Below are 12,535 nucleotides of genomic sequence, written 5' to 3'. Positions count from 1 at the left end.
GGTTATAACTGTTTGTAACTCCGCTCTCAAAAGATCTAATACCCTTGTCTGACCTCTACAGGCACCAGGCGGTACACATACATACATGCAGACAAAATACCCACACAAATAAATTAATTTTAATTAATAAGTGGATGAATAAATGAGTGAATGAATGAATAAAATGCTGATCAACTTAAAGTCAGATTGTTCAGTGAATAAAGGTGCTTGCCATGCAAGCCAAGTAATCTGAGTTTATCTCAAGACTACAGAAAAGTGGAAAGAGAGGATGGGAGAATTGGCATGGCTGTTAAGAGCAATATTATTTCTGCATTGGACCTATGTTTATTTCCTAACACCCATGTTGGATGGCTCACAAACAAGCACCTATAACTTCAGCTCCAAAGTATCCTATGCTGCCTTCTGAATTCCAAGGGGTACCTCATCTCATATGCACAAACCTACATAGACACATACACAAAATTTTTTTTAAATCATAAAAATGGGAAGCTGAAGAAATGTTTAGTGGTTAAGAGTGTGTTTTGCTCTTAGAGGACATGAGTTTAATTCCTAATACCCATGCCAGGCAGTATGCAACTGCCTGTAGCTCTTACTCCAGGCAATCTGACACCTCTGATGTCTGGTCACCTGTACATGTGTGTTGTGTTGAACACAATTCAAAATAAATAAATTACTACTTTTTTAAGCAATAAAAGTAGGAGAGATCTGACGCTACAGAGTTGTCCTCTAACCTCCATGCACATACTGTGGCATACACTCATGCATGCATACAATGATAAAAGATAAAATAATAGATCAGGTTTTTGGAATAAAAGAAAATATTTAAAGAAGTCGGTTCTCTGCAAACTTAGAAATTTGATGCACAATCCTATTACGAATGCTAAATGTGTGTACACATTCTTTTTATAATTATTTCCATCTTATTTTATGTGTATGTGTGTTTGGTCTATTCCTCATACCATGTCCATGCAGTGCCCAAAGAGGACATTGGCTCCCCCATGTATGTATGCATTCTTTTATGTATATGGCTTTATAAACCAATTCTGGCATTTGGAAAATAAAAAGCACAAAGAGGAGCTAAGTAGTAACTAATTTTAAAATATATATTAATACATGTTAATGGGCAGTTTATCTTGTCAGCTTTCTTCTCTTGTTTGTACATGTAGATGAGGACAGAACTGTATTTCCTGTCATCTCAGAAGAATCGTCCCAGTCTCTTTGGAATGCCACTGATTGTTCCATGTACTGTGCATACCCGTAAGAAAGATCTCTACGATGCAGTTTGGATTCAAGTGTCTAGATTGGCCAGCCCTCTCCCACCTCAAGAAGCTAGTAACCATGCACAAGATTGGTAGGTTCTGAGGATAAGCCAAGTCCTGTGATTTCTTAATACTAAGAATAACTTCTATGACTATGTTGTAATATAGAAGACCTTTTTTATATACAGCTAACCATCCTAATGTCTAATGAATTTTTGTTTTGTTTTGGGTTTTTTTTTTTTTTTTTTTTTTTTTTTTTTGATTGGTTGGTTGGTTGGTTGGTTGGTTAGTTGGTTGGTTTTGGGGTTTGTTTGTTTTTCAAGACAGGGTTTCTCTTTGTAGTTTTGGAGGCTCTCCTTGAACTAGCTCTTGTATCTCTGATCTACAGAGAAAGACCCTGTCTCAAACAAAAGGAATGAATGATCAACCAAAAGAAATGACTGATTGTTTGAACTCAGAGAGACTGAATAAAAACTGATCCCATTGTGTTAATCCCACTGAATGAGAGTAAAGACCACCAACCCAAATTTTTTTAGTCAAATTATGCAAGCTGTATTTTCTGTCAGACATGACTATCTCCCTAAAGTGTGGCTTGAGAAAATAGTCTTGAACACAGGAGAAGGTGGGTTTATATTAACTCCCAAACTGCAAGGGTAGGGAATTTTCAAGGATTAGGGATTTCCTGAGCAATTTTGGTTATATACTAGATCACCTAGCATGTACAACACCCTAGGTTTACTCCCTAGCACTGAAAAACTGTGTATCCAATTATAACAAGGAAGGATGGAGTTATTCTAGCTTGGTATCTGCTCCAACCCCCATTAGGGTGCTGCTTGGTTATTATCTGTCCCTTTCTTTGGATGCCTTGGTTGCCGTTCACTTGCTTAGAACATGTCAATGGACAATAAGGTCCATCGGTAATTATTTCTGTTATATAGTGAGATGAGGAGCTCCTATGCCAGACATATGGCTACTTCTGCCTTTGTAGTGAGGCTTTACATGGCTTAATTACCTTTAGCAGCCATGTGACAACCTTTCCCAGTTGCCAAATAAGCTGTTAAAGTATGTGTCCCTTGCATTGTTTCCCCACTTTCCCCCAAGCTTCATGAACTATAATTAACAAGAACTCGGGGGGGGGTTTATTTGTTGGAGCTTTAGGGGGTCTTGTGTTTCCTAACTACCTCTACCCCAGAGCTGTAGCTATAGCCCAGGAGTTATATATATTTAAAGTATACAACTTGATATTTTGATGGATACAACTGTTGTGTTGCTTCTTGTTTAGGAAAGGATTAGTAGATTTTGTTAAACTTTGGAGAACTCAAAGGGCATAATTGGGGGTTGGAGAGATGGCTTAGAGGTTAAGAATACTGGCTGCTTTTCCAGAGGTCCCCAGTTCAATTCCCAGCAACCACATGGTGGCCCACAACCATTTATATGGTGCACTCTTCTGGTGTGCAGGCATACAGGCAGGCAGAACACTGTATACATAGAAAATAAATCTTTTTTTTTAAAGGCACAATTGTTCTTAATTTTTTAAGTTAATTTTAAAGATAGTATATAGCTTTAAGAAGTTCAGGTGGAGAAAGGGTTACTACAACTGGGAATCTAAGCTGGGCGGTAGTAAGTTTAAGGATGGCTGGGCTACACAGAGAAAAATCTTGCATTGAAAAGCCAAAAAAAAAAAAAAAAAAAAAAAAAAAAAAAAGTAGACTATAAAGGACATCTAGGTAGATTGAAGATGTAACTCAGTTGGGAGAGGGCATACAAAAGACCCAGTATTCACACCACAGCATTACCTTAAACCAGGGGTAGTGGTACGCACCTGTAATCTCTAATCTCAGCATTGGAGAGGTATGGGCAGGAGGACCACAAGCAAGGTCATCCTCAGCCACATAGCGAGTGTAAGACCAGCCTGGGCTACATGTGACTCTGTTTTAAAAAAAAAAAAAATTTTTTTTTTAAGTAAAAAGAGGAAGACCTGTAGCAATCTAGTACTTGCTCCCTCCTGTGAGCAGATTCAGATGGTCCAGCCTAGCTTGCTTAAGGCTGTGTTTGATCGGTTGGGATGAGCAGCATGGATGGAACTGTTAGCATGGGCATGGTGCTGTGGAAAGTGTTCCTTCCCCAGGATAAATTTAAGAGTTCACAAGCCTCATGTGCTTCTTAGACTTTGTGTGTTTTCTTCTTCCAGTGATGACAGCATGGGCTATCAGTATCCATTCACCCTACGAGTTGTGCAGAAAGATGGAAATTCCTGTGCATGGTGCCCGTGGTATAGGTAAACTCACCTTCTATAAAACCAGTCTCCGTAGACTCAGTTTCAGACATAATACTTTTTTTTAAGATATCTCCATTCAGAATGTAATCGTGAAAAATGTGAAGCTTGAGTACAAATTTGCTTTCTAAACATGTAATTTTACAGATTACACTCCACCCCAAATTCATAACCAGCGATAAACATTTTTATTCTAAACTTTATTTTTTTAATCCTTTTTTAAATTTTGTATTTAATGTGCATTCATATGAGGGTGTCAGATCCCCTGGAACTAGAGTCATCGACAATTGTGAGCTGCCATGTGGATGCTGGGAATTGAACCTGAGTCTTATAGGTGAGAAGCCAGTGTTCTCAACTACTGAGCCATCTCTCCAGCCATTCTTTGGTCCTTTTTAAATAGAGTCTTACTGTGTTGCCCAGGCTGATGTCAAACTCCAGGGCTCAAGTGACCCTCTTCCGCCTTCTGAGTACTGTGACTATAGTCATGCACACATGGCTCTTATTAGTACAGACATTCTTTCTGAGGTAGTAGAACATAATCTGCTTACTAACCTTGCTGGTTAGTTCCCTGAAGTTTTACAAGAATTTGATGGGTCATTGTTGTTACAGCAGGGACAGTATCTGAAGTCAGCTTTCATGAAATTGTAATAGATATAATAACAAACAAGGTCTAATAGGTATTAGAGCCCCTTGTACCTGCCTCCATAAATTTGTATGCATATTTACTTAAGGTGTTCTTTTACAAAAAGATAAACTTACCCACGACATTGTAGAAATGAATTTATAATTTCAAGTCAGTTTATAGCAGATTGTTTCTATATCACTTTATTTGCCATGAAATTTGTATCTTTCCAAATGTTAACAGCTATTAAGTGATTTTTAGAATCAAAGACTTGAAGTTGTAAACATGATTCCTGAAATTATTATTAACTTTTATTACTGCATTTATAAAGTTCTAAAGTTAGAATTTGACAAATTATGAAGCTGGAAGAAATATTAAAGAGTATTTTGTGTGTGTGTGTATTTTATAAAGGTAAAATATATACATATCATATATGATTAAAGAGTATTTCTAATTGAGAACATTTTAATTCTTTATTGTTTATTCCTCTCTAAATGCTTTTTCCTCTTAGATTTTGCAGAGGCTGTAAAATTGATTGTGGAGAAGACAGAGCTTTCATTGGAAATGCCTATATTGCTGTGGATTGGGACCCTACAGCCCTTCACCTCCGCTATCAAACATCACAGGAAAGAGTGAGTTTAACTGTATCATAGCAATTAAACCAAAGTCCAAAAAACAACTAGTGGCACTCTCTTTGAACTTGATATGTTGATATGTTTGCTTGACTTTTTTTCCCCCAACTTCTACAATCAGTTGTTATTAGGGTCAATTAATACATATAACATAAAAATAAACAATGTTTTTATTATTAAGATTTTAAAAGGAAGTTATTGGGGCTAGAGAGATGACTCTGCAGTTAAGAGTATTTATGGCTTTCACAGAGAACCTGAGATGGGTTCCCAACACCCACATCAAGTGGTTCACACATTTGACACTTGTGGCTTAACTAGAATAATGTTGTCCAAGTTAAAAATGAACTATAGACAAACAGAAGACTGATATGTATATATTGTATATATTTAATTATATAATTAATATATACATATATATTAATTACAGCATTTGTCCAAAACAGTAGTTCAGTTATAAGAGCAAAAGTTCAATCATTGAATAATTCAAAATCCTTTACATAAGTGAAAATAATTATCTGAGAAGTCAAGATCATATATAATCATACCACTCACAAACACTGGTATTAAGTCTCTTTCCCATTGAATTTCAAAGCAAAGTGATGAACCTTTCTTCCTAAAGCCAATAACTGATGTGATTACTCAGAATACCTTAGAAATGCTATTCCTTAATTTAATATAGACTCTGATAGTACACATTGTTCTTTCCAAACTACTTCCTGCTGGTAAGGGGCGCTGTCATGGGGGATTCGAAGAAGATTCAGAAATCCTGGCTGTAGTCTGTAAGGCTGCTTTGTCCAGCTGTTTTGAATGTAGGATCACCTTGTACTCTGTTTCAGGCGGTCTGGCGTGATCAAACCACATTAGTCTTGAAGGAATCCACATCTTTTCATTTTCTGTGGAAACAAAAATAGAAATCCTTTTCCCCAGTAACTTGTCCTTCAACTCTGGCCAATAGCTGGCGGAAGAGCTACAAGTAACAGTTTTAAAATGTACTGACCTGCTGCCAATTATACACACTAACCAAAATATACTTAGTCATGTCTATAAAGCAGGTGAACCTTTCCAAGTAGATTTCCCTCACACTTGAACTGGATAGAGCTGTTAATAAAGCACAAAAAAAAATTAGCAGTAAGATTTTCTTCTACATAAACATAAAGGGATTTTCTTCCCCTAAATCTACTTAAACATCAAAACCTATTCTTATAATAAAAATGTAACCCTTTCAGCAGCCTGAGTATGGGTATTTATGTTGTTCAACACCAAGTGATTTTTGTTTCTTTGATTAGTTGGTTGGCTGGGGTTTTTTGTTTTGTTTTTCAAGACAGGGTTTCTTTGTGTAGCTTTTGAGCTTGGCCTGGAAACTTCTTTGTAAACCAGGCTGGCCTCAAACTCAGAGATCTACTTCTGCCTCCTCGGTGCTGGGATTAAAGGTGTGAGCCACCACTGCCCAGTTTGGTTGGCTGGTTTGTTTGTTTGTTTTTTGAGACAGGATTTCTCTGTGTAACCCTGGGTGTCCTGAAATTCACTCTGTAGACTAGGCTAGCCTTGGACTCAGAGATCTGCCTGTCTCTGCTTCACAAGTGCTGGGATTAAAGACATGCACCACCACATCTGGCAAACAGCTATAGGTTTGAAGCCTATACCTCAGACCCCTGAGGATCATCCAGGTCTTTTTCTTTTTTTTTTTTTAATATAATGTTTGTTCTTATTTTATGAGCGTTGATTGGTGTTTTCTGCATGCATGCTTGTGTGAGAGTGTCAGATCCTCTGGAACTGGTGTTACAGTTGTTAGCTGCCTTGTGGTTACTGGAAAGTGAACCCAGGTCTTCTCAGAGAGCAACCAGTGCTCGTAAGCACTGAGCCATCTCTCCAGCCCCATCATCCAGGTTTTTTCACACCCAATAATAGAGGCTAAGGATGTAACTCAGTTTGTAGAATGCTTGCATGGTATGTTTGAAGCCCTAGCTTTGATCTCTAGTACTATATAAACCAGACATGATGGCAGGTACCTATAATCCCAGCAGTGTGGAAGCTAAGGCAAAAAATCATGGTGTTTCCTAGTAAGGAAAGGTGCTGAGGCAGGTAGATCTCTGTGAGTTCAAAGCCATCCTGGTCTACAGAGCTAGTTCCAGGACAGCCAGGGCTACACAAAGAAACCATGTCTTGAAAAACCAAAGAGGAGGTGGGTGGTAAAAGATAATCTGTCAGTGGTCAGTGTCTTGTCTTTTTTCTGTTCTGCCTTTTTCTTTCTCCCTTCCTCCCTCCCTCCCTTCCTTTCTTCCTTTCTTTCTTTTTTAAACAGCTATCTCTGAATTCAAGACCAGCTTGATCTACATAGAAAGTTCCAGATCAACTAGAAGTGCACAATGAGATTCTGTCTCAAAAAATATTAAAAATTTTAATTAATATTTATATTATACATATGGGGCTGTAGAGATGATTCAGTGGTTAAGAACAAACACATACTGCTATTTCAGGTGGCTCACAATCATCTGTTATTGTGAGGTGGTTGTGAATCACCTAACTCCAACTCCAGGAGATTCAACACACTCTCTAGACTCCACAGGCAACTGTACTCAGATATGCACATTCCCCCACACAGGCACACTCATACACATAATTAAAAATAAAAACAAAAGTATATAAAAGATTTCAGCTGGGTATGTGAGGACATGTCTTTAAACCCAGGCACTCAGGGGGCTGAGGCAGGTAGATCTTTGTGAGTTCAAGGCCAGTCTGATCTACAAAGAGAGTTCCAGAATAGCCAGGGTTGTTACACAGAGAAACCCTGACTCAAAAAAATCTATCTTTTTTTTATAATTTGAAAGAAGGTGTTTATAAATAATACATCGTTTGAATAGTAGTAGTAGAGGATCTAACCATGGATCCCACAAGGTAAAAGGAATCCTTATCATTAAGGGAAATTATATTGATAAATATAATTATTGTCAGTCCACAAAAAATGTTTTTTACAGTCTTTCAGTCCCCATCTAGCTTTATAGCCCATAGTAGTCAAAACAAAACAAAAAACCCCACAGGATTCTTTACTAGCATATCATAGCATGCCATAAAGCATCTCTGATTAAGTAAATAGACATAAAATTTCACTAGTTATGCAGAGAGAGACATCACTGTGTTTTACACAGTTCTGTTTCTGCAAAGCTGACGGCCCTGATATAGGGTGGCTGTGCATGTGTAACTTCATGTTGGGGTCTAAGGGTCAACTTCAGGTCTGATTCCTCAGTAGTTGTCTACCTTGATTGTATTTTGTCTGTTTGCTTTGAAACAGGGTCTCATTTATTGATCTGAAATTCACCAATAGTTGGCTATTGATCCCCAAGGATCTGTCCTTTTGCCTTCCCAGCCCTTGAGCTTATGAGCACATGTCACCACACTCAGGTTTTTGTTTTCATTTGTTTAGGAATTGAACTCAAGTTCTCATGTGAACATATGGCCAGCACTTTACTAACTGAGCCAACTCACCAACCTGATACATGTTTTGTTGAGACCTGATCTATCTATATAAGTCCAGGTTGGTCTTAACTGTCCTCCTGAGTGCTAAGACTAGGTGTGTACATCTAGCTACCATGTTTGTTTCCTCAGCATATCCACTTAAGGTGACCAGTTCAAAGGATACTGAAAGAACTGGCCACAGTAGCACACACTCATAATACCAGCATTCAGGAAGTTAAAACAGGAAAATCAGGAGTGTGAAGCCACCTGGCTTCCAAGGGTGGTCAGTGCCCACCTGAACCACATAGCAAGTCCCTGTCACAAAGAAACAGACAGAGTGCTTTATTTATTTATTTTTTAATTTATGTTTTTTATTTTATGTTCATTGGTGTTTTGCTTCCATGTATGTCTGTGAGGGTGTCAGAGGCCTTAAACAAGAGTTACAGACAATTGTGAACTGCCATGTGGGTACTGGGAATTGAACCTGGGTCCTCTGGAAGAGCAGACAATGCTCTCAACCTCGGAGCCATCTCCATAGCCCCATTAGTGCTTTACTACTACCAATCTTTTTTTTTTTTTTTTTTTTCAGAGTACGTGACCCAAACACAATTCCCTTTTAGCCTGATGGTGTCATTGTTGGACATGCCTTTAATCCCAGTTCAGGAGGCAGAGACAGTTCAGGAGGCATATCTCTGAGTTCAAGGCCAGCCTCGTCTACAGAGTGAGTTCTAAGGTAGCCAGGGCTGTTACACACAGAAACTTTTGTCTAGTTAAACCAAAACAAACAAAAAAATCCAAAAACCAAAAAACTTCATTGCCTAATGACCTCCAACCTTGAGTTTATTGGTATATTTGATAGCCTGTGACTTTGATAGCTACCTCCTTTGTAGGGAAAAGGTCTCGATTAAAAAACTGCACTAAATGAAATGGGATAAAATGTGCCAATTCATAATCCAAACAGTCCAGTGTTCCCAAGAGTAAAGCTAACAGATAGGAAATTGCCTCGAGTGACAATAAACAGCTCACCTGTGGAGGAGGCTAGTAAGTGGGGCAATGAACACAGGGATATTTGACAGGAAGAAGCAGTAATTGTTGGACTTGTAGTTCAAACTCTGCTTGGGAAGAAAAATATCAGTATACATATGTGAAGTCTCAGATAACCTTCATATCACTGATGACATGCCTTTCCTACCTTCTCATACATAGTAGAGGCAAACAAGTCTCACCTCCATGGCTGTTGTTTGTTGGGTTTTAGGCATGATATAAGATTGGGAGAGAAAATCTTTCACTATTTCTTTCTTGGACCTTCCTTTTCTCATTCCTCTCTGTCCTACTACACCCCTCCCCACTCCCTTTATGTTCTCTGTGCTTGGTTTTTTTCTTTATGATGCTAGAGATTGAAGCCAAAGCCTCAAAACACCCTAGGCAAACACTACTACTGATTTACACTCCCAGCCTTTGCTCCCTCCATTCTCATACTTAACTCCTTCTTGTCCCAAAGCTTATTATACTGGTTACCTGGGCTCCAAAGTTTTGGCCAAAAATTAGAGATTGTGTCAACAGATATATGCTCTTTTAAAGCTTGCTCTTCATTTTCTTGCCTTCACAGATAATATTTCCATTGAGCTGAGGCAACTCAGTGGTGGAGTACCTGCCTGACCTGCATGAGGGATTTAATTCACTTTACCCTCCTATACCCTCCAAAACACAGAGTCATGAAACATATGATGACACCTAGTACTCTGATAAGTCTGTTACATATGCTGATATGCAAATTAGTTGCAAATCAGGATTTAATGCCTACTATATTGTGTTCTTCTTTGGATGGTGAGTGTTTCGAAACAGGGTTTCTCTGTAGCCTTGCTGGCCTGGAACTCAGACCAGGCTGGCCTGGAACTCTCAAAGATCGGCCTGCCGCTGCCCCCCAAATTCTGGGATTAAAGGTGTGTGCCACCAACATACACACACACACACACACACACACACACACACACACACACATATACACACAGCTATATTGTTTTCTTATGATGAGCTTTTCTGGATCTTTTCTTATTTCATCCAAATATTTACATATTATTTCTCCTAAGTCTGTCATATATGCAATAGCCTAATATCCTAATGCTGTCTTTCTTCCTAAAGTAGAAATTACTTACTTTTACTACTCTTTTCTTGAAGACTAGGTCACATTTAAACTGTCTCAAAATTGTGAAATAGACAAGCAGTTTAGCTGTTGTTGTTTTGTCATTTTGAACAAATTCAGAAAGCTATGGTCAGGGACTGGGGATGTAGCTCTGATGATAAGAGTACTTACTTAACTAGCATGCTTACAGCCTTGGGTTCTGTCTCCAGCACAGCATAAAATCAGATGTGGTGCCACACATCTGTTTTCCACAGGTCTATGCAGCGAGTACCCTCACCTACTTATCCCAGAAAAAGAACCATTATACACAAGTTCAAAGGTATGGGTGACGGTTATTTACAGAAACAGGTTTTGAATTATACAGCTATACCAGGGAAGAAAATGAATAAGGACCCTGGTTCAATTCCCTAGAACCCACATGGTGGCTCCAGAAGTTCTGCCCTCTTCTGACTTCTGGAGTTTGCTGCACAATCTGCAGGCAGCTAGGTAGGCCCAAGAACTCTCAGCACTTTGCTGGCCAGAATCTTCTCAGACAGTTGCTTGTTGTACACTGCTTTGGGGATTGAAGATCTTGCCAGTTTCAGCTTTATGGTTTTTATTTGTTTTGTTGGTTTTGTGTTTGTTTGTTTGTTTGTTTGTTTGTTTTTCGAGACAGGGTTTCTCTGTGAAACAGTCTTGACTGCCCTGGAACTCTCTCTGTAGACCAGACTGGCCTCAAACTCACAGAGATCCGCCTGTTTCTGCCTCCTGAGTGCTGTGATTAAAGTCATACACCACTGTCCAGCTGATTTCAACTTTATGTGATGTTTGTTTACCTCCTGAATCTCATGAGCCTCCTGCCCACCTCCTGAAGGGAATATGTGTGAGGATGTTTTGACTGCATATGTATCTGTGTGCACCTGTACAGTGCCTGCAGTGAGCAGAAAAGGGCATGAGATCCCCTGGACCTGGAATTACAGATAGTTGTTATGCCTCACATGGATACTGGATATTGATCCCACTTTTTCTCAAAGAGCAGCCAATGCTCTTAATGGCTGAGCTATCTCTTCAACTCCTTGGAGAGAATGTTTCAGTTCTGAGAAGGTTTCTATTCGGTTAAACAGAAGGATCAGAAGTTCAAGGTCATCCTCAGTTTCATAGTGGATTCAAGGCCAGCCTGAGCTACATGAAACAAATCAGGTTGTGTAAATAATGTTTAGTCCAGGATGTCATTGATATGATGTTTATGAATACATAACATGTGTTGTGTTGCGTTGCTCAGAGACTCTTTGGGTTGTATTTCTCCACACATGTGGACTATGTAAAAGCAAGTTAGTGACTGTGAAGATGCTACATATCTAGTGTTTATTTTAAATGCCCTCTGCACAATTCCAGTTTATTCTGTTTCTTCCTCTTGTAGGTTGTAGAGGAGCACGATAGCGTGGAGCAGAGTCGGCGAGCACAGGCTGAGCCCATCAACCTAGACAGCTGTCTCCGTGCCTTCACCAGTGAGGAGGAGCTGGGGGAAAATGAGATGTACTACTGCTCTAAGTGTAAAACTCACTGTTTGGCAACTAAGAAGTTGGACCTCTGGAGGCTTCCTCCAATTCTGGTATGTTAATAGCCTTGCATCTATGAGAATAGTCTAGTGTAAATGAGAAAAATCATTAACAGGATTTTAGGGCTATTTTTGAGGATAAGATTCTTTCTGTAGCTATGTTTAAAACCTTTTTATACCTGGATATAATGGCATACACCTGTGATCCCAGAATTTAGGAGGCTGAGACAGGACTTAAGGCAAACTTAGGCAACATAGTAAGTTCCATGCCAACCTACACTACAAAGTAAGACCTTGATTCAAAAAGGAAAGGGAAGGAAAGGAAGGAAGGAAGGAAAAAGGATGAGGATAAGGGAGAGGAGAGAAGAGATTGCTCAGTGGACCTGATTTTGGTTCCCAGCCCCAGGGAGATCTAACACCTCCAGCCTCCTCAGACACCTGCACTCTTGCACAAATATATGCACGGAGACACACGAATGCATGCTTGTAATTAAAAACAACAATCATTTCTTTAAAAAAAGAAAAATAATGCATGAATTTTTGGTTTCTTTTGTTTGTTTGTTTGTTTTTTGTTTTTTTTTTCAAGACAGGGTTTCTCTGTGTAGCTTTGGAGC

At 39.0% G+C, this 12,535-nt stretch overlaps 1 protein-coding gene across 1 annotated transcript in view; it reads left to right on the top strand.

Moving 5' to 3' along the window:
- Nucleotides 1-12,535, top strand: part of Usp32 (ubiquitin specific peptidase 32) — a 117,469-nt gene that overhangs the window by 94,008 nt on the left and 10,926 nt on the right. Inside the window, exons 27-30 of the mRNA XM_051184872.1 lie at nucleotides 1,167-1,351; nucleotides 3,451-3,537; nucleotides 4,668-4,788; nucleotides 11,784-11,975. Of these exons, the coding sequence (XP_051040829.1) occupies nucleotides 1,167-1,351; nucleotides 3,451-3,537; nucleotides 4,668-4,788; nucleotides 11,784-11,975 (585 nt within the window). The remainder of the gene's footprint in view (nucleotides 1-1,166; nucleotides 1,352-3,450; nucleotides 3,538-4,667; nucleotides 4,789-11,783; nucleotides 11,976-12,535) is intronic.

Source organism: Phodopus roborovskii, unplaced genomic scaffold (genome assembly GCF_943737965.1).
Source record: "Phodopus roborovskii unplaced genomic scaffold, PHOROB, whole genome shotgun sequence".
In the NCBI taxonomy this organism is placed as follows: Eukaryota; Metazoa; Chordata; class Mammalia; order Rodentia; family Cricetidae; genus Phodopus; species Phodopus roborovskii.
The sequence above is the reverse complement of the archived record's forward strand: the minus strand, read 5'-3'. Positions and strand labels throughout refer to the sequence as shown.